This window comes from Nesoenas mayeri, assembly GCF_963082525.1.
Source record: "Nesoenas mayeri genome assembly, chromosome: 3".
Lineage (NCBI taxonomy): Eukaryota > Metazoa > Chordata > Aves > Columbiformes > Columbidae > Nesoenas > Nesoenas mayeri.
The window spans coordinates 57,166,891-57,187,466 of NC_137544.1; the positions used below are offsets into that span (position 1 = coordinate 57,166,891).

The following is a 20,576-nucleotide window of genomic DNA, read 5'->3' on the forward strand; positions in this document are numbered from 1 at the left end:
GCTGTGTAGCTGTAGCCACCAAAGGCCCAAACACACATTCATTAGAGGCTACAGGATTGTGTCTGCCCACCTCCCTAAAACATTTAGCTGTCAGAGTCTGACTGCAGGCTCAGGAGAACAGACTGGCTCAGGTAACAATCATAAGTGCCAGAATTATGATTAAATGAATAATTTCATCATTCTGCATGCAGAAAAGCACTTTAGGGTTTGGTTTATACAATATATAAATTTTGCTTACTCAGTTGAGACTCCATAAGATGCATGGTCAGGTGGTTTTTGGCTTGTTATCTTCAGGTGATCCCCTGAAGGAGTCATGGAACTTGAAACTCAAATGCCAGCCTAAACCCAAACCTTATTTGCAGATTATTTTAAATATTGATTTTGAGTTATCAGAAGGCAAGTGGGACAAATACTGAAACATAAAAATACCATTTATATTTGCACATGTCTAGAACATCAAACCTCCCAAACCAAGTTTTCACCTGAATTCTACTTCAAAAAAAAATACTTGGTTACATTAGGAATCCAGAGAATCAAAGATGATACAGAAGTTCAGCACTAGGTGTTCTGTGCCACAGCATAGTCTTGTGCCTAGTCCTGATTTCCACAGCAAAGCTATAACATTAGACTAACAAAAATGTATGTTTTACTTGATGTCATCTCTAGATGTAAGTGTTATAAATATTTAACCTTAGTATTACAGCCTGATGGTAGAAAAAGTGAGGCAAAGGTGTAAAGAGAGCTCACATGTACTATTTGAGCAACCAGACACAAAAGCTGGTACCTACTGCTCCAGTAAAAGATGTCGCCTTTCCTAACAAAGGTCATCGCACTTAAATTGCACTGTCAGAGAAAAAAATAGTTTGAATTTAGAAGTATTTAATATTGTATCTACTGATTTTACTTCATTGTTATTATTAGTAGTATATATTTGGGATATTTACTTGATATTTAAATACTAGCAGTATTTGAATAATACTTAATCAAGAAGAATTACATAACAATGAAGCCTCATGAAGTGTGTATTTCGGAAAAAATTAGAGATTTAGCAGAATCTCTAAGCGGAAATGGGTTCAAGGTCTCTTCGTGTTTCAGGACAAACAAAAAAGACCTGGACACAGTAACGTTTAAATCTGAACCCTTTCTTGAATGTTTTTCTTTTTCCTTTAGTTAGATACAGTGAGGCAGAGGTGGATAGTGACCACAATTCAGGACGTAAGACAGTTGTAGGATCAAGTATGAGATGCGATGCTGAACAGAAACAGGAATTATGGATGCTGCAAAAGTCTGATGCCAGAATGCTGTTTTCAACTTCAGTAAGAGTTCTCCAGTTTGCTATGGCTAGTATATTTGCAATTTAAACACCACCAGACTTGCTCTGTTCAAACACAGTTTATGAATTTAAAGAGAAATTATTACTTTTCTGAGAATTTTTGTTATCATGTAGTACAGTTTTCAGGGTCAAAAAATGAAAACCTTAACTGAAATTCTTCTAAAACCATGAAGCTCTTTGGACATTTATGATAGTCACTGATAGTTTTTTTAATCTTTGTCTTACAAATGGGCTTTTTCGTATTATTGGGTTTTAGCGTGCTTTAATTTGTCATGGGATTTTGTCCACATCCCTTTTTGCATGCATCTTTGCAGTGCATTCCAAAAGAAGGCTCGTTTTCAGTTTTTAAAATCATCTTTCATCTGACTTGAGTAGAAGACTGTGATACTTAGATGCCATGAATTTCTCTGGAGCGACATTAAGTTTATACTTGTTGCTAATTAAAACCTTCCAAATTACCCTGGAAAATATCACCAGCCCATTAAGTCTTTTGAGTCATACTTTTCCTTGAATATTTTCAAATTGCACTTCTCCATATTCTCTTATAAGATCTTAATATTCATAATTGCTGTATGGAAAACAGCAGGTGCTTGTCTGTTTCAAATAGCTAAGTATATAGATTTTCAATCATCTCATATTGATGAAGTGAAATTTAAATGAAACTAGGTATTTTTAGAAGGATAATTTTGAGCTGAGTACTCTGTATACTTTCAAATATTACTGCTGTGATCATGGTACCCTGTTATGGTCTAATGAGCATTACCTGATATGCATGACCCTACCTTAATGAATTTTAATAGAGTATGAGTTTAAATTGTTTTGCCGTCTGCAGTTTTTTCTGCATCCAAAATTCAGCATGAAGTTTACAGGTGTAGCCAGTTGAGTTCACAATTAGTCTTTTATCTTGGACAGTCTGCTCAATTTCCAGGCATTTGAGCATTAAGTACAGTAAAAACACTTTCCTTATTGTATTGCGGACAAAGATTCCTCATAGCCCTTTCTATGAAGCCTTAAACAAAGATCCAGACAGACCCTGAACAAGTGGGAGTGAGCAGCTCCCTGAATAACCAGCAAAGCTGACTGTGATATAGAAGCCAGGGCAGCTCCTCGTTCTCCAGGATTCATTCTTCCTAGGCCTTCACCAGAGTCTCAGATAAATGGGCTTTGATAAATCAGCTTTTCCACCCTGACTGATACAAAGTTTAGTTCACTTCTTTGCTGATCAGTTGTTTAATAAGATGACTTTCAGATCAATTGTTGCTATTTATATTTAAAATAATATGAAGCACCTTCTGGTATTTCATGCCAGTTTTGGTTCCAGACACAGTAGATCACTTCAAATTGAATTCTAATGAAATTTGTGTTTTCTGTTGCAGAAGTCAGATGCTGTAAGAGTCACCACCTTCACTGGCTGCATGGGTGAGACCTTTCTAGACAGCAAGCCCATAGGTCTGTGGAATTTCAGGGATATTGAAGGTGACTGCAAAGGGTGTGCCGTCAGGTAGGTGGTGCACTGACTGCTTCTCATGCTCCTTTGGGAAGCTATCTGCAGTGACACTGTGTTCTCTGGTAAGCAGCAGGAGTTTCCACAGCAGCCGTCAAGTTCCCATAGATGGCAGCAGTCTGTACACAGCATTGAGAGTTGTAGGTAATACAAAATGAGGTTGCAGTTATGCCAAGAGGGGAAACGCCCAATCAGGGTCATAAAAGTGGTCACTGTCGTAACAGAATTAAGATGGTATAATGGTGCCATGATGGTGAGGCTTCTGCTAACCAGTAACCAGAATTAGTCAATGAAAGAGGGTGGGATCCACAGTGGAACTGAGTCCAGTTCATGGACAGTTGTGGTGTGGGTGCCTGCTCCTCTTATGCAGCATGTGGCAGAGTCAGGTGCCTCAAGGTGGCTTTCATAGCCACTAGTGTTGTGAGCAGGGACCCCCACAAGAGAAAAGTGTCTCCGTTCTCAAGAGAGAATGGAAAATCCTGTACTTGTCAGTGACCTTTAATTCCAGGTAGGGCAAATGGTCCATCCAGGCAGGACCAGGATTCACATATGTAGGCTCAGGACTCTCTCTAGGAATTTTGAGACAACCAAAGTTACTTCCTTTCCAGATGTGTCCTTGTCCTTAGAGAGCTGTTGACCCATCTTCATTCCTCTCTTTCCCACCAAACTAATCTAAAACACTTTCCTGTGCCAAGTCTCAGTTTCAAAAGCTGAGGGCCCTTATACAGACGCATAACCTGATACTACAGCACAGTCCTGGGAATTATCTTGTAAAGAAGACAGACTCTGGGTCTGTCACAACCTTGTTTCTAGTTTATGACTTTCACAGTGACTGACTGCATGAAAGCAGCACTGTCCTCTTAGAGGCTCCTGGTTTTTTTTAGCAAATTCAGCAGTGTCAGTATATGGTATAGAGCTCATGCTGCTTTAAGCGAAATAATTGCAAACCCAGTCAGGGAAGTTAAGAATAGGCTAGTTTTGAAACTAGGCTGCTAGTCTAACAACCTGCTAAGGCTTAGCCCTTTAAAAATTACGGAAAATCCAGTTGTGAACAGTAACAATTTTGGAAATACCAGAGGATATCCTTGACTACAAATAGAGGCCATTGACACTGAGATAGAAATTTTATGAGCATGATGATGGATATATGCATTTCAGTTCCAAGCAAGTCAGAGTGGAAATGCTTAAACCATTATGTGGAGCTCCGCCTAAATTAAATTTTCTTATTCATTAGTGATAGTGTATATCTACTTGTTTGGAGTTGGAGGTAGGTAGAAAGGAGATTAAAAAAAAAAAAATTACTAGACTTGAGATTTGTAGAAAACTGTATTAGAAGCTCCCTTTTACCTTAACCCGTTGTTTCAGTACCAGAAAGAGTCCTGTTCTCCTGCAAAATCTATTTTCAAAAACCTGTTAAATGTAGCTATAAAGAGTGGAAAGACTACATTCAGGATCCTTGTGTACATGTGCCAAGATAAATGAGAAACAGGTTCCTGGCCAATATTTCACATGTAAGTCCCTTGTTCAATTTTCATTGTATTTGTGATTAAACCAAAAGACTGATGTCTTGCAGCTCTCTGATCTATATGACAGAAATGGACAAGAGTCTATCATAAAAATCACATAAAACAGATTCAAAGCCTGATCTTCAGTTCTGTAATGATAGGAATGCCAAAAATTGTGGAGGGCCAGATGCTTCTGCTCTTGTGGTGTTTGTAATTTGTGGGTAAAAAGAGAGAATTAGATTCCAGAGTTTTCAGTCTGGGATTCTTTAGAAGTTGTAATATCGCTAACCATAACAAAAGATTTATTACAAGATGAAGGAGTACATAGTGCTAGTTTACATTGAGGATTGCAATATGAGTCATTACAGACCGCAAGATATATGGATATATGTGTCGTGTTCCACTTCCATCTTCCTCCCAGAAGTGCTATTGTGTTATACAGCTGGTGAACTGACCTTACAGCTTCACTTCTCAGAACCAGGGTTTGATATAAAATCAAAACAAGTTTGGGAAGAGTCCCAAGAGGCGTCCCCTCCCTCCAACTTCCGCTCACTTCTTTTTCTTTTAATCTCACATGGCAAAGGAAAATGGTTGGAATTGTCCCTTTTCAGCCCACAGGTGGCAGACGGTGAAGGGACGGTCCAGTTCGATGGGGACAGCTATGCCATGGTGAGCCGCCCAATCCGCTGGAACCCCAATATTTCCACAGTCATGTTCAAATTCAGGACCTTCTCATCGAATGCCCTGCTGATGTATCTTGCTACTGATGACTTGGTAAGAACAACCAGCTAACGTTCACACTCCTGACAGGTTTCATGCCATCTTCACAGTGTCTGAATTTATCGTTATTATGAGAACAAACAGGAATTGAGTGTAGCATTGTCCTGGTATGATACTCTCTGATATCTAAATGAAGGCAGACAATACTGTAGTGTGGAAGATGACTGCCTCCGATTTACTGACTGGGGAGCATTATTATGTGCCTGGATGTCTGACTGAGGGGAATTCCAGCTTTTCTGAAATTATTAATTCATTTTAATTTATCCCAAATTATTACCTGTGCAAACGTTGCCATTTATAGTTATGCCTTCATAGTTTAAAATGTCGTAGTGTGAGAGCAGGGAGATTATGGGAAGAGACAAGTCTTAGAAGTCCTACTGATATATAGGCAAAGTTTATGTTTAATGGAGTGGCATTAAAGGGGAACTGAATGGTGCAACAAACACGTGATGGTGATGGCATTTTTACGAGGCATACAAATGGTCGCTTTTCCAGCTAAAACAGTGAACAGAAACATTAGTTATAAAGATGTTCAAGGCATTTATTCTCATGCACTATCAAATGTATGTGAGTGACAGGGAGAAGTTATTTATAAAGACATCTGGCCAGATCCTCACATGAACCAGGACTAACTCAACTTCAGCATATCTGATCGAGATTGACTTGCAAGCCTGGCTGGGAACAGGGTCCTTTCTTTAGCCTTTTCATATGGGCCAGAAATTATATACAGCAGTTCTTCATGATGTCTTGAAGAATTACTGAGCACTCAATATTTTACAAAAACTGATTTTGTGTAAATCAGTCTTACTTCAGATTTCTGTATTTTAGGAAAAATTATCATAATTGCTGGAATTATCAACGAGAAGGGTGCTCCTCCTGAGTGACTATAGTAAAAGAACATTTTATTATGACAACGAAGTACTTACACAGTTTTTATAATTAATTTTTATAATTGAATATTGAAAGTATAATTAATGTAATTATTTTAGATGACTTTGTATAATTATTTTGTACAATAATTATTAATTTTTGGTAGTTTTCAAGAAAAATAAGTATGTACCTGAACTTCTGAAAAACTCTGGAAGCTGCAAGGCAATTAATCCCTGATGTAGTTTCTCTCTTAAGATATTGTCCCACTATATAAAAACTTCAAGGACAGTCTTTCTAGTGATGTATGGATGGACATGCATAAACATCTAAAATACTGAGTTTGTTATATTTCACTCTTTTATCTTAACATAAATTCATGTTCATGCACATAAAATTATGATCACAGTTTTGCATAAGTATTCAGCACATAGTAAACTATTTTCATCCCCCACGTAACTGAACACAGGAGGAACTGACCATGAGCAAAATTATCATTAAACTTAAAATTTCTCGGGTACATTCATATCCTGGGTCATAGTTCTGCCATTATTTGCTTAATGCATTTCACGCTGCCCAGTTCCTTGGTTGTTTTCCACTTTGAATCCTGACAGCTTTTTTTTGTAGATGCTGCAGTGTTACACCATTATTCCATTTTTACCAAAAGGAACAAGAATAGTAATTTGTGTATCTATCTAATCCCTTTCATTAACAGAAGGATTTCATGAGTGTAGAACTCAGTGATGGGCATATAAAAGTCAGCTACGATCTGGGTTCAGGTACAGCTTCTGTTATGAGCAACCAAAATCATAATGATGGCAAATGGAAATCTTTCACCCTGTCAAGAATTCAAAAACAAGGTGAGTTCCTGAGGTGCTGACACCATGACGTTCCAAGTTTCTTATGCAGTGCAGCTAACGATCTAATCTTGAGGAAGATGATGAGCAAAATTACTGGAATTATAAAGTTCTAGTGATTTAGAAACTTATTTTTCCTAGAGTACAGGTGTGTTGAGCTGCACGTGGGTGATTGCACTGTTGAAATGGCCTTTTATGAACAGGTAGTTTAATTTTCAGGCATAATTCCAATTTACAGTTGCATAAATTACATTCTGAAATGCTTCTGAGTGGAGAAAGAAGAAACTTTTTCATCAGTTCCCTGATGTTCAAAATCATTAAAAAAACCTGTGTGATTTTTGTTAGGACAGCAAATGCTTTTGTACTGTACAGTCATCTCATGCTCAGCATGCCCTAAGGTACTTTAAAAAAGCAATTACTTCAGTGCATTATCTCAGTAGACAAAGCCAACAACTATTTTATATACCCTAATGAAATGCAGAGTGCCATGATCTGAATCTGCATGAAAAAACCTGGGAACATCTTCAAAAGGGCTACTATTTCATTAGCCTGTTACTTGAGCAAAATGTGAAGTGGTGGCACTGGGTAAGATCGCAAAGGTTGCTGGCTATTGTGCTAGCAACCCCCTTTTGTTTGTTTTTAATCTAGTTATAGGACTGTTAGAATCTTACCTGAGCCAAATTAATATATTTATGGTATCTGTGGCATTCCTTGTGCCTTTGTATCCTGAAGTCTTTGCATTCTGAACCTTCAGGGTCACCAAGACCCCCTAAAACACACTCTTCCTCCACTGCCCCCTGCAGTGCCTTCACATCTCAAACACACCATGCATTAAAAATATATGGAAGAAGCATATACATAGGATGGTTGTTATGTAGCGCATCACCAACTCGAGACTGAGATTAGACGTGACGCCAACTGACTGCTTTGGGTTTGAAAATGTTTTAGAGTGATTGATCACCAATCTCTAAGACACATAATGACAATGCTTAACAAACTTTTGTGCTAAAAAAATCCTGCTCAAGTGACAGCCTTTGGACTGAAATAAAAAATTAAATGTAAAGTGATTTCTTCTGTCTTGAATTTGTCCTGAAGTGTTAGCTCCAAATTACATTGACACAAAGAACATACCAAATTGAAACAGGTTTAGAGAATACATAAAAATAAAGCAGACAGAATTGCTATAGCTTTTCAGGTTGTTATGGAAACAGAGGAAAGTGCAGGTCTCTTTGCCTGCCCATAATTGACAATTTGGAAATCCAGTGTCTTAATTGTGAAATACAGCCCTCATTGCCTGTCCCCTCACCTGCTAACCCTCCAAATATTTCTCTGTTGTTTTCTTACATGAAGATATCATTGTTCCTGTCTGATATTCCAAAATTAATCTCAAATCTCTTCCAGCCAACATATCAATTGTAGACATAGACACCAATGAAGAAGACACCATAGCAACAACTTCTACAGGCAGCCACTTTGGGCTCAACTTAAAAGGGCATGAGAAGATATATTTTGGGGGATTGCCAACCCTGAGAAATCTAAGGTAATATGGCTCAAACCAATTTCTTTACCTTTGTTAAGGGATTGTACATGCAGTGGAATCTTATTCTCTGTATTTATTTCTCAAGTTCACTCGCAGTAAGTGAATGGTGAGTTCCCAATGTACCCTATATTGCCACAGCAGACCAATGCTTTATTTGCATATGTTATGTATTTCAATGTATTTCACAGAGCTCACATTACACAAATACAATGGAAATAGCAGTAACAGTGCAGTTCAGGTTTCTGGTGTTATACAAGAACCATGATGTAGCTGACTTTTTAGGTATTTTTTTATTTGATTAATAGAATTTGTGACTTCAGACTTACAGAAATGGCTGCATACCTCCACAAAATTAAGCACAAGTGTTCACCTTGTGCATGAGTAGAAAAATTGAACTACAAACTACTCCTTATAGTATTACTATTAAATGGGTATGCATGTTTTTGCATAATCAGGGTCAGTATTCATTCAATATATATAAAAATGTTGTGTTTGGATATAATTTAAAATTATTTGTAGATACAAGTACCTGGTTTGCTTAGATAAAATTCCTATTGTATTCAGGAATTAAAATATATGATACAATACTTCTGATATATTTAATGTAAATAGAATGAAATACAGCAATCTTTCCCTTCAGAAACCTGATCCTGAATTTCTTACACAAATAAAATTCCCAGTATTTATTTTTAACATATTGCATAGTATTATTGATAAACTTTACCTTAAGTTTTAATAAACTAAAGAAATGGGATAACAGATACTTGAACTTAGTAATTGTATTGTATGGTTTTAAATAGACCAAAAAACTCACTGAAGATTTAAATGAATATTCAGTAGTTTTGTAACGACAAGAACAAGAGAACTCCGTGCTACAGTGGACAGATGAGCAAGACAGAAACAAGCCCATTAATCTATGTCAGCTTTAGCTACGTGGCATAATGACAGTCTTGAAGTGGTCTTGTGCACAAGGAACTGCTGTGATTAGTCCACAGGATGTTCTGCATCTAAAAGATGGATGTATCTGTTAATTTATTAGGTTAATAGCTGACCTCTGATGTCAAATCACCCAGCAATAAAAAGATCTAAGATCTGTTTTACTCATGAAATGTAACACTATATTATGTAATTGTGAAATCACACCAGTGCATAGCAAAATATCTAGAGTCATTATCTTCCAGAAAATCCTTTGTGATTTCTTAGAAAATCAGTGTACCGCAGCTACTTGGACCTGTGGTAAGCATTTTGCCTGCAGCTATGATTCATCAGTCAATGGGGCAAGATGAATGTTACAGTAAATTAGAACCAAAAATAGGGAAAGAGAGATTAGGGCAAAGCTGAGCCACTGCAAACAATAGACACTGAGGTACCCGTGACTTTGTAATTAGCAGGTCATGTCAGTTCTGCCAAATTCTTTACATGGTTTGCTTTTACTCACTACCATATACAGCAAGGAATTATGAAAGTTCTCCATTATATTACACTTTAAGGTAGCTGTTTGCAGAGTAATCCTGTTAATTTTTATAGTCTGATAGTGTATGTAGAATCTCACCATCTACTCTATGTTGTTTGTAAATGATGTATATCTGTCTCAGTGTGAAATATTTGAACCTTGCTAATAAGTATAATTTGTTACAATTAATTTTGATTTTTTTTTTGTCTTTCTCTCTCACCCTAGTGTGAAAGCAAGGTAAAAATAATCAGATTACTTGCATGACTTGCATGTGTTAGTAAGTGCAGCTTGAAAGCACTGGCAGCAATGCAGAAGCAGCGTGTGGGCAGTATTTACACCAGCTGCTATGCTAAGGCTGTTAATTCAGCGAGCTGCTCCTGCTGCATCAAGCAAAGCTGCTCCCAAGTGCTTAACACTCTCATCTTACACACCGTGCACACGCCTACACAAACAACTTTTTCTTCACACAGCTGCTTACTTCAGCTGTGTTTGTTGATGAGACCAGACCAAGGCAGAGCTCAGGTGAGCTGTGTTGCCAAGTTTCATTCTGACCCTCAGAGCTGGAAGAGCAACATAGTCCCGGGCCAGGTGAGGAGCCTTGTGCTCCTGGGCAGGGAAGTGGTTACTGAGGAGGATGAGAAAGCTAGGTGCAGATTTTTGTGATATCTGCCACTTTGGAGTTTAAGAACAGGAGCACAGGAGAGGTCACCCATTTCTGACTGTTTCCAGTTTGCAACTATTGGTGTCTGTTATTTTGCTCAGATGTGAAATGAACTCTGCTGTTTCAGAGCTTAATTCATGGCATGAAGTACAAAAATGTAGTTTCCTTCCCCAGTCTGGAGAAAGATTATTTCCTCCCAAGCTCCAGAAATCTTTTCCTGTGTTCCCTTGAAACTGATCCTAATTTGGATTAAAAAAAAAATAAAAATAAAAAGCCAAGATCCGAGGCTGCATCTGGAGTACTACATCCCTGCATCCAGTTCTGGGCTCCCCAGTTTAAGGACAAAAAATTACTGGGGGCAGTCCAGCAGCAGGCAACAAAGATTAGGGGCCTAGAGCACCTTTCTTTTGAGGAGAGACTGAGAGAGCTGGGTCTGTTCAGCTGGAGAAGAGAAGGCTGAGAGCGGATCTCATAAATGTTTATAAATATCTCAAGGGCAGGTGTCCAGAGAATGGGACCAGACTCTTTTGCTGCCCAGAGAGGTTGTGGAGTCTCCTTCTCTGGAGACATTCAAAACCCGCCTGGACACACTCCAGTGCAATCTGCTCTAGGTGAACCTGCTTTAGCAGGTGGGTTGGACTAGATGATCTCCAGAGGGCCCTTCCAACCCCAACCTGTGATGTGAATGAACTTGGACCTTGTTCTGCATGTTTGGAATGGAACAGGGGAAAAAAAAGTCTTAGGAAAACATCAAGCAAGTATTAAATGTTTACAAGGATGTAGAGTTCATATGGGTTGAGAATTATAAGACAACAGTGACAGTCTATTGCATGAGTGCAGTCTGTACTGGAATAGGGCAGGAATAGGGTGGGAACATGGGCGGTTTCTGTATGGCAAAGAGAGGAGACAGTGAGCACTGCTGACAATGACATGGCAAAACTCATCTGCTGCTGGGAAGATCAAGCTATGAAGGAACTGGGGAAGAGCTAGGAAAGAAAATAATAAAAAATAAAAGGTGACCATAGCTACATGACCGTAAACAAAGCAAAGTATGGATTATTTTAGTAAACCAGATGCCTAGTTTCAGGGATGTAAATTTGCCAGAGAACATATCGCGCTTGCTAGGATGGCTGTAACGCAAAGAATGGCTTTCAGTACAAAAACATGCAGCTGAATAGTATCTCTGCAAATTGGTTTTGTTCTGTAATTAATATTTTTAAAATATTTTCTTTCCTTCCAGGGAACTCACATGCTTGGTTTTGTTTGGTTTTTTTTTTCTCCCCACAGTTCTAACTCCTCATTTATTTTCCCAATTCATTTTTCTTTCTTTGAGCTGTTCATATTCAGATATTCTACTGAAGACTCATGGGTAATATTGTGAGTGAATTAACTAGTGCTTTTTTGTCTTTTGGGATTTACTTTCCATGATATGAAAGGCAACTTTTTTCCTGAAGTGATTTTATAAGGCTTTTCTTCTTTCAAGCCTGGTTCAGATGTTGCCAGCAGTAATGATCGCACTCTGGTGTTCCTAGGCCTGGAAAATCATACTTTTGCATTCAACCATGGTAGTTTTGATATTATTTTCAGGAATTTTCTCATTTCTTCTGGCAACCAGCTGATGGGCCAAAACATGGAAATTTGCAGTTCGATTACATAATTTTCCTGTCTTGGATAGATAGTCAGTTTCTGTAACAAACCTGAGGTTTGTTTTTTTCTTAACTGCCTGAAAAAGTCAAATCTATTGCTGTGTCACAAGAAAATATGCAGCAGTTTTCATAGGAAAGATACTGGGAATATAAAAGGCATAGAAAAAAATCTTACTCCACCTGAACATAAAGAATTCCTAAAGCATAACAAAAATCAAATCAAAACTTTTTTTCAGTCTTTGGCAAAGACATTATCAAAAATGTTTCTATGCTGCTAAATTCCTCTTTTGTTAGGATCTAGCATGCAAAATATGGATGAAACATCAGTCTTCCAGTTAAGGTCTCTCCTTATTCTCATGATTTTCGAGCTGGCACCTTTCTGCTTCGCTTAAGGAACAACTACTTATTTCGTAGCTCACTGCATTTTAACAGCAAAGGTGACAGCTCTCCTTTATAAAAAAAAAAACAAAAAAACAACCAAACCAAACCAAACAAAACAAAACAAACATTGAAGATGAGATGAATCTCCTGTTACACCTTTGAGTGATGGAAGGCAGACTGCACTATGTGCTGATAAGTTGTAGAAGGCAAGATGTATTCATTTGAGTATGTGTGTATTAAAAAAAAAAAGTCAAGCATCTGTGCGTCTGAAAGTGCGTGTGTGAGTGTGTCTAGCTGTGTTCTCCTTAAACTCTGTTTTTGAAAATACATTCTACTTCTAAATGTTTTTTTAGGCCTGAAGTAAACTTAAAGAAATACACAGGTTGCCTCAAAGAAATTGAAATTTCAAGGACACCATATAATATATTGAGTAGTCCTGATTTTGTTGGTCTGACCAAAGGATGCACACTAGAGGTTAGTCTGACTTCTGTTTATTTTGGTCTTAATGGGTGTAAATGTTTTCTGGTTTCTGATTGTATAAGGCATATTCAGACACACATAGGGATCTAACCTGAAAATCAGAGTGGTTCTGTTTTATAGAAAGAAAGATTAACTAGTCTGATCAGCAAGCAGACCAGTTTTCCAGATCCTAACTTCTTGGACAAAATTCCTGGACAGATGTAATATCCCTGTCCCTAAGGAGCAGTATTTTCTGAATTCCTTAGCAGTGGTGTAACTCTGTTTTAGATGACTAAAACGGGAATTAATGGCATTAATGAGGGAGAATTAGGCACTTATAATATTGCAAAAAGCTTTAAAAATGTTGATACATGTAAAATCTAAGGATTTAAATGATTTTTTTAAAAGACATTAATATAAAATCATTCACGACAGGAAACCTGAGGTACTTTGAAAATCACAGTATGTTTGGGGGTAAATGAAACAAAATCACTTTTATGATAGGGACTGTAGAGTACTTACTGTTATGAACTACCACTGAGCTGGAAGGCATATTTCTTACTGACCACAAAGAATGTGCAAAATTGGTGTCATTATTTTAACTTTAAATACAACTCAAGTCTATTTATTTTTAGTTGTTCCTTCTTCTAATTAACAGGCTTTCAATGCATATGAAATTCTAGGAGTCTGATTCTAAGTTTGAGAAATAATATAGCAATTTTCCATGGAAGAGTCTTCATATAGAAAAAAATATTTCTGGTGACATTTGTCTCCCAATAAACATTTTGTATTTCTTCCCTGGAAATGTATGCTATTTAAGATAGTTTCACAAGCAGATGTATCATCTAGAGTTCCATATCATATAACACTACAGCAAATCAAAATGAGTTACTGTTAAACACATGCTTTCCAAATATTTTTCTCCAAAACACTGAAAATTTCCTTTGAACAGTGACTGGAACCCAGACAGACCAAAATAAAGATGGGTAGCCTATTTTGCTGTGTTCATCACTTCTGTCTCTGGCCTTCATCAGAGCAAAAAGCACACAACAATAGGACTCTCAGACAGGATAGTAGACTAGATGGATCAGTCATGAGATGGCCATTTTTAAGTTTTCAGGTTTGTGACAAAGCTAAATTATAAACAACCAGATTGTACAAATGCTTTTAAATCTTACAAATTTGGGGTTGGCAAAAGTTTTGTACAGAAGTTCATATTTGTTTGCATTTTTTGTATATTCTTTGCTGAATAGGAAAAACAATTATTTTGGTTTTCTTCTGTTGCTGTGAATCTTAGAAGCTTTTCACAATATTTTGTAATTTTTGAGGTTTCAGAATTTGTAATCTAATTGGACTAACCATTTTTTTGGGGAATTAAATAAAATATCCAAATTGTACAAAACAGGGTTTGTAGGATAATTTAAAAGAAGTGAAGTAAAAGTAAAAGATAAGGACTGGATATACACTCAATTATTTAAATGCCCTCAGATTTCAGAGAAAGGCGAACATCAACAGCAACGATTTTATCTAGCGTAATCTGTTATGCTGAAAACAGTTCTACTGTACTGAAAAAATGGTGAGTTGGTTTAGAAAAAGTCACTGTTTCCATAGAGTGCTCTTCCCCATCTGGAAGAGTACAAGAACTGGCAGTGATTAGAGAAAATCTTCAGGAGTATGCAGTGATGTATTATTTGATCACATACTCTACTCTTTGAATTGTGTTAATGGCTACCAATATCCAAAGAGTTGGGCCATGCACAACTGCTTCATTTATGAGCCTGAGTCATTAAGAAAGCAGTGGTGCTTAGAGAAGCAATAATGATAAAGCAATTGTGACTGATTAAAGGAAAGTATTTTCTGGGCATGTTTGACAAATAATAGAATCTAGTTTACGTTCATACTGGCTGTTGTATTGATTTAAAAGCAGAATATCACTGTATTAACTCAGTGGAAAACTTTACTATAAAAAGATATCTGTAAGCAGTTATTTTTAATCCAAGAGGATACACTGAAATGAGACTGGAACTTTGCCTTCCTATAAGACAGAAATACTCTAATGAAGGCAGATGTAAACAGGTAAATCAGTGTTTGCACAACAATTTGAGAAGTAAATTGCTTAGTGGCTATTATTACTTTCCATCTCTTCCCACTACTTATATTTATGTAGTTTATTACTTTAGTTAAGAAATCTTTCTGCAAATACAGACTCTTTCTTTTAATGCTATTAATGGACTTTCCTATTCTCTTCCTCCTACAGAACATTTACACAGTGAGCTTCCCCAAGCCAGGTTTTGTGGAACTGCAGCCCGTCTCCTTTGACACAGGCACAGAAATCAACCTCTCCTTCAGCACCAAGAATGAGTCTGGGATCATCTTGTTTGGCACAAGTGGCACAGTTGTCCCTCCCAGGAGAAAGCGCAGATACACTGGAAGGAAAGCTGCCCCTCTGAGGAGAAAGCGCAGACAGACGGGACAGGTATGAGGAACCTAGCAAAAGAGAAAGAAAAGTAACAGTTTTACTGAACTTCTTCCACTTGGTTTGTTTTAAGACAGTCAGATGTTTATACTTAAATTAAAAGTCAGTGGTTGGCAATACATTATTTCTAATGTTATCCTTTATCTCATGGAGAATCTGATAGAGGCTCAGAATTTTTTTTATTTTAATTGGAGGAGCTGTTTCTCTTAAAGATTTACAGTAAAACACTCATTACTTGTTACTAAACAACAGATTTGGTTTTGTGTGATACAGATGCTTCCATGTTGTTTTTTAAATCAAACCTAAATGTAAGAGAATACTCTTCTTCACTCATTCTGAGGACTACTTACACATTATTAATGCTTGGAAACATCTCCCACTCCTGTTTATATAGACATAAGTGAGGATTATTCTGCTTTCACCAAAACCCCTTGTTTGGGATCACTGCTGTGGGGTAAAATAATTAAGAGAATTCCAACGTCTCCTTCTCTCCCATAAAATACAAATCTGCAGTATAAATCCTTTCTGAAGAAGAGGATAGGATCACTCTGTTCAGAGGAAGTACACACAGAGTCCATGTGACTAACTGGTAAAAGCATGATTGCTGCTAGAAGTAATTAAAATCTCGATTAATTAAAAACCTTACAGACAGACATACTACAACAGAGATAAACAGGATATTTTGGTGCTTTCTTTGTTCAGGACTTCTGGGAAATGATATTTCATTATTCTTCTTCCTGTCTGTTTTGGAAGAGAGCTCTCAGTGACCTGGAGGAACATGCTCCAGGGACGACACATTACGGTGGCTCACCCACATGACATTAACTTCAGGGTAGGGGCTCCTTTATCATTACCCAGTTCTACAGGTCAGAGAAGTGAGCATGACACTCATTGCTATAGCAACTGGAGGTCAGATCCTGAAATCTGCTACAACATTATATTGGTTGCTAGAGTAACTACTAGTGTGATTTGCCAGCCCTCCAAACCCAGAACTCACACTGAGATTGATGCTGTTCAGGGCTTGATAGGTTTAAGACCAGGCCTTGTAACAGCAAAAATCAGAAGAATTGTAGGTTAGAAGTCTCCATCTTTCCCTGCAAACAGGTATGCAGAGAGTTAAATCTTTTGTTGAGGCTTTCCAGCATGACCTCATTTTATCCATTCCTCATTATAAAAATGCAAAACGCTCTGAATACGGCAGCAGCAGCAGAACCAAAGCTACAGTATCTTGACTATGGTAAGCAGTGTAAGAAAATAAAACATACACATTAATGTAAAACTGAGTGAAATAATTTCGTTCCAAATGTAACTTGCCTTTTAATACCATCATACACATTGCAGGCCTACTATGCAGTGTTCCTGAACAGAGGTCGACTAGAAGTGCACATCTCCACTGGGATACGGGATCCCCACAGAATCACTGTCAGACCAGAAGCTGGCGAGTTCCACGATGGCAGAGCACACTCCGTCCGGATAGAAAGAGCTAAAGGGTAACAAATACCTGAAAGTGCTACAGACCACACAGCACAGCTAATTCAACAAAGCGAATGTACTAATGTCTTTAGCAATCCACGCAAATTTTTAGAAGTTAGTTTCTGACAGGGCTACAGAGCTGGGTTTACATGCTTTTCTAGGCTGTTAACCTATTTCTCCAGAGACCTGAATTTGTATCTTTAACCTTCTAGTACTTGGCAAATATATTTTATAATATTAGTCGAATCTGTGGATGAGAAATACCGCTGCAGTACAGTAAATCCCCTTTTCAAGACATGTAGAGAAAAAACATTTTTAAAGTGTATAAGCAGCAGCAGCACAGCAGCCTGGAGCCTTTTTGAGATGCTGACTCGGTTTTTATTTATGGCCTGGAACACCCCTTGTTCCAAATAGGTTTTGTTGTGGACATGTGGACACACAAATGTGTAAGTAATGTGCAGACATTCAAAGGATTAGTGCACTATCTACAATGTTGTTCTATTTTGTTTAAAAAAAATCAGAAAGAAGATGTAACATCCAGCACGTTACAAGATGCAATTATTCAAGCCCGCTGAACACTAGGCTTCACCCTCTCACTCCCAAACACTGCAGCCTTCTTGAGCAACAATCCTGTTTAGTCAACAGGTGCCCTTCTGTCTCCTCTATAATCTGCTTTGCTTTGTCCTTTGTCAGTATAATTTTCTTACTGAATTTCTATTGTATTAGTAAAAAAAAAAAAAGAACTTTGTAATAATGCCTTCAGACAATCTCTCCTCAGCTTCAATGACTTAGTTGGGTGTAAAACTGCAAATTCTTTGGGAGAAAAAAGTTATTTTGGAAATGGATGACTACGTTTTGTGAAACATTTTGTGTCACTGTGACAGAACACAAATATGCAGATGATAATAAGAAACTTCAAACAACAAAGATATTTTATGCAGTGATATATCAAGTACAGTAGCTTGATCTGTGAAAGTACATCAAGACACAATGGCTGTACAATGCCATCCAGTAATGCTTGTTCAGATGAAACCTCTGTTACAAAACAAATCATGTGAACTTTGCAGTTTGTGTAACCTGAAATGATGTGAAAAGATATGTTAAGATTAACTCATCCTCTGGTCATCACAAACTCAAGCTTTATTTGATTAAATATGAGGAACATCCTTTGAAAACTCTTCAGAGAGATAATTGTCCATGTAATTATGAAGTATTTGCTTTCTCTTCTGAGATAATTACAGGATACTGTTGAAGACTAATGCACATCATTGTATGGTTCTGCTTGGTGCAAAAATGTTTACTATGGTAATGGCTAGGGATGAAATAGTGCATGCTGATGAAAATGAGGCAAATCAGTAGCCATGGCTAAAGTGCAGCAGCACAAAGGATAACTCAAGTCTTGACAGTCTAATTTCTCTGCATGTCCTCTCAAGGCAGTGAAGTGCCCTCTCTGGGACACTTCACAGAACCTAAATTAGTCTGTTGCTCTGAACTGCCCCCAGAGAAATCTCACTCCTGTTTCCCATGCTGAAGGGTCTGGGGAAAATCCTAGAGATTGTCCCAAAAGATAAGTCTTTTAATGCCTGCTTTCTCCAATCTTTTGAAAAATTAACCACTTTCTTACTCTAGAGCTTTATAGACCAAATGAATCCATCCAAAACTATGAGGAAATAGGACATTTTGCATGTAGTACAACAGTTATACAATTCAGGCACTTAAGTCAATATCCACTTCTATCTATGACTTGTGTAAATAACAAAGCCAAGTGTTTGTTTTACTTATGAAAACTGGCCTCTTTTAAGTAAACATTTTCAATATTCAGTTGGTGACTTCTATAATTATTGTTAATGAAGAATATTGGAGTTCAATGTAATTTTGCAGTTGAAAAAAATGAGATTGTTTGCCAGAAACTGATTGTTTCTGATGTGTCTTAAGGATGCCCAGTAATTCTGAAAAATCAAGCTACTTACTTACAGCTACCCAACTTAGGCTTAGATAATTAAAATAGTCAAAGATGCTTGAATAATTAGGTCCTCATGTTTAGCATGACTGTAACATATTTGAAATAAAACCTGCACTTCATAAATAATATCAGAGTTTTCTGTAGACACATATAGCTTTTTGTCACGGTCCTGATTCTCTCCTGGCTAAGCTATATTAAATATAATCTAACAACATAAAGAAATTATGCCACCTAGCATTCTACATTCATCTTCACAATTACTGAAGTTCTTATCCATCCTTTGCAATTCAGCTCACCTTAAGTTGAATTTGTTCAGACGTTGGAGGTTTTCTCTGTTTTATTAATGATTAATTGTCCCAAAGACAGCAGTTCTATTTTTGACTCTTGTTGCTATACTTTGTTACATATGTTACTCATCAAAATAATCCACTGTCTCTCAGTTCCACAGCCCTGATAATAATGTTGCTTTTTCAGTATACACAATGTACGGTTTGGCAACCTAGATTTTCACTTTACGTCCCCTTTACTATGTTTCCTTGTAAATGTGGTATGAACACAAAACTAGCCCTTTCCTCTCTGTTCTTTTTTCTGTTCTTTGTCTTGGTTTGGTCAGCCAATGGTCCTGTGTGTCAGAGGCTTCTGCCTTCCTCTGTTCAACTTGAACACTATCTTCCATGGGACAGCTTTGCCTTTAACTTGTAGCATGTGCATTACCCACAAGAAAGAACAATAGCACTTGTATCACTACATGGAGAACAATCAGCAGTTCTACTCTGCTGTCTCCCTCAGAAACAAAAGCTACCAGATCTTTTAGAAACTCTACAGTATGTATCTGTGGTTGATTCTGCAATAAGAGCAGTCCGTAGCAGTGTTTGTTCCCCTGCAAGAAGGTAATAACTTGTACAAACCAGGAAATAGGGAGCCCAAACAAAACACGACCCCATGTTGTCCCCGTCCCACTGAGCACTAGATAATTATATCAACCATCACAACACAGCCAGCTGGGCTCTCACCAGGTCAGTGTTGCCACACTACAAACAACTTCTTCCGTTCAACCAGTGAGCAGTGATATTATCACCTCTTCACAACACAGCTTTGCCAAGCTCTGTCAGAGATCTACCAAGCACAGTAGGAGCTGAAAACCTTCTAGTGGTTAATATGCATTTAATGTGAGCTGCTAATTACATAACTTGGGTTGCTCAGTGTTATAGCTGGTGTAGGAGTAAATGGGGCCTGCAGGGTGGTGATTTCAATGCAAGCAATAACCAGAGTATAATATATATTTCATTGCTTTCAAATATTTTTTTTTCACAGGATGTTCACTGTTCAAGTAGATGAAGACAAAGGCCAGACTCAGAGGTTGCCAACAGACCTGCCCATCTCTGTTAGGAAACTCTTTGTGGGGGGTACTTCTTCTCAGTTTCACACTGCACCTATCAGAAACATACCACCATTTGAAGGCTGTATATGGAATCTTGTCATTAATGCCACGTAAGTCTCACTGATGCCACAAATGTCCAGTTAATGAGGTCTGGTTATCTACCTTGGCTGTCAAAAGAAACTTAATTGTTGCAAGGAATCATACTAACAGCAAATCCTAGAATATTATCTGTTTTCTTAATATGCCCTTCCCTTTTTTTTGTCTACAATATACACTACCTAGGCTATGCAATTAATG

General features: G+C 37.5%; 1 protein-coding gene across 2 annotated transcripts in view; it reads left to right on the forward strand.

Moving 5' to 3' along the window:
• LAMA2 (laminin subunit alpha 2) overlaps positions 1-20,576 on the forward strand; it is a gene marked incomplete at its 5' end in the record, with an annotated part of 356,160 nt that overhangs the window by 316,662 nt on the left and 18,922 nt on the right. For both annotated transcript variants that reach the window (XM_080342611.1, XM_080342610.1), the window contains 8 exons: positions 2,710-2,834; positions 4,954-5,116; positions 6,705-6,849; positions 8,248-8,386; positions 12,881-13,001; positions 15,244-15,462; positions 16,804-16,952; positions 20,213-20,389. In XM_080342611.1, the coding sequence (XP_080198737.1) occupies positions 2,710-2,834; positions 4,954-5,116; positions 6,705-6,849; positions 8,248-8,386; positions 12,881-13,001; positions 15,244-15,462; positions 16,804-16,952; positions 20,213-20,389 (1,238 nt within the window). The remainder of the gene's footprint in view (positions 1-2,709; positions 2,835-4,953; positions 5,117-6,704; positions 6,850-8,247; positions 8,387-12,880; positions 13,002-15,243; positions 15,463-16,803; positions 16,953-20,212; positions 20,390-20,576) is intronic.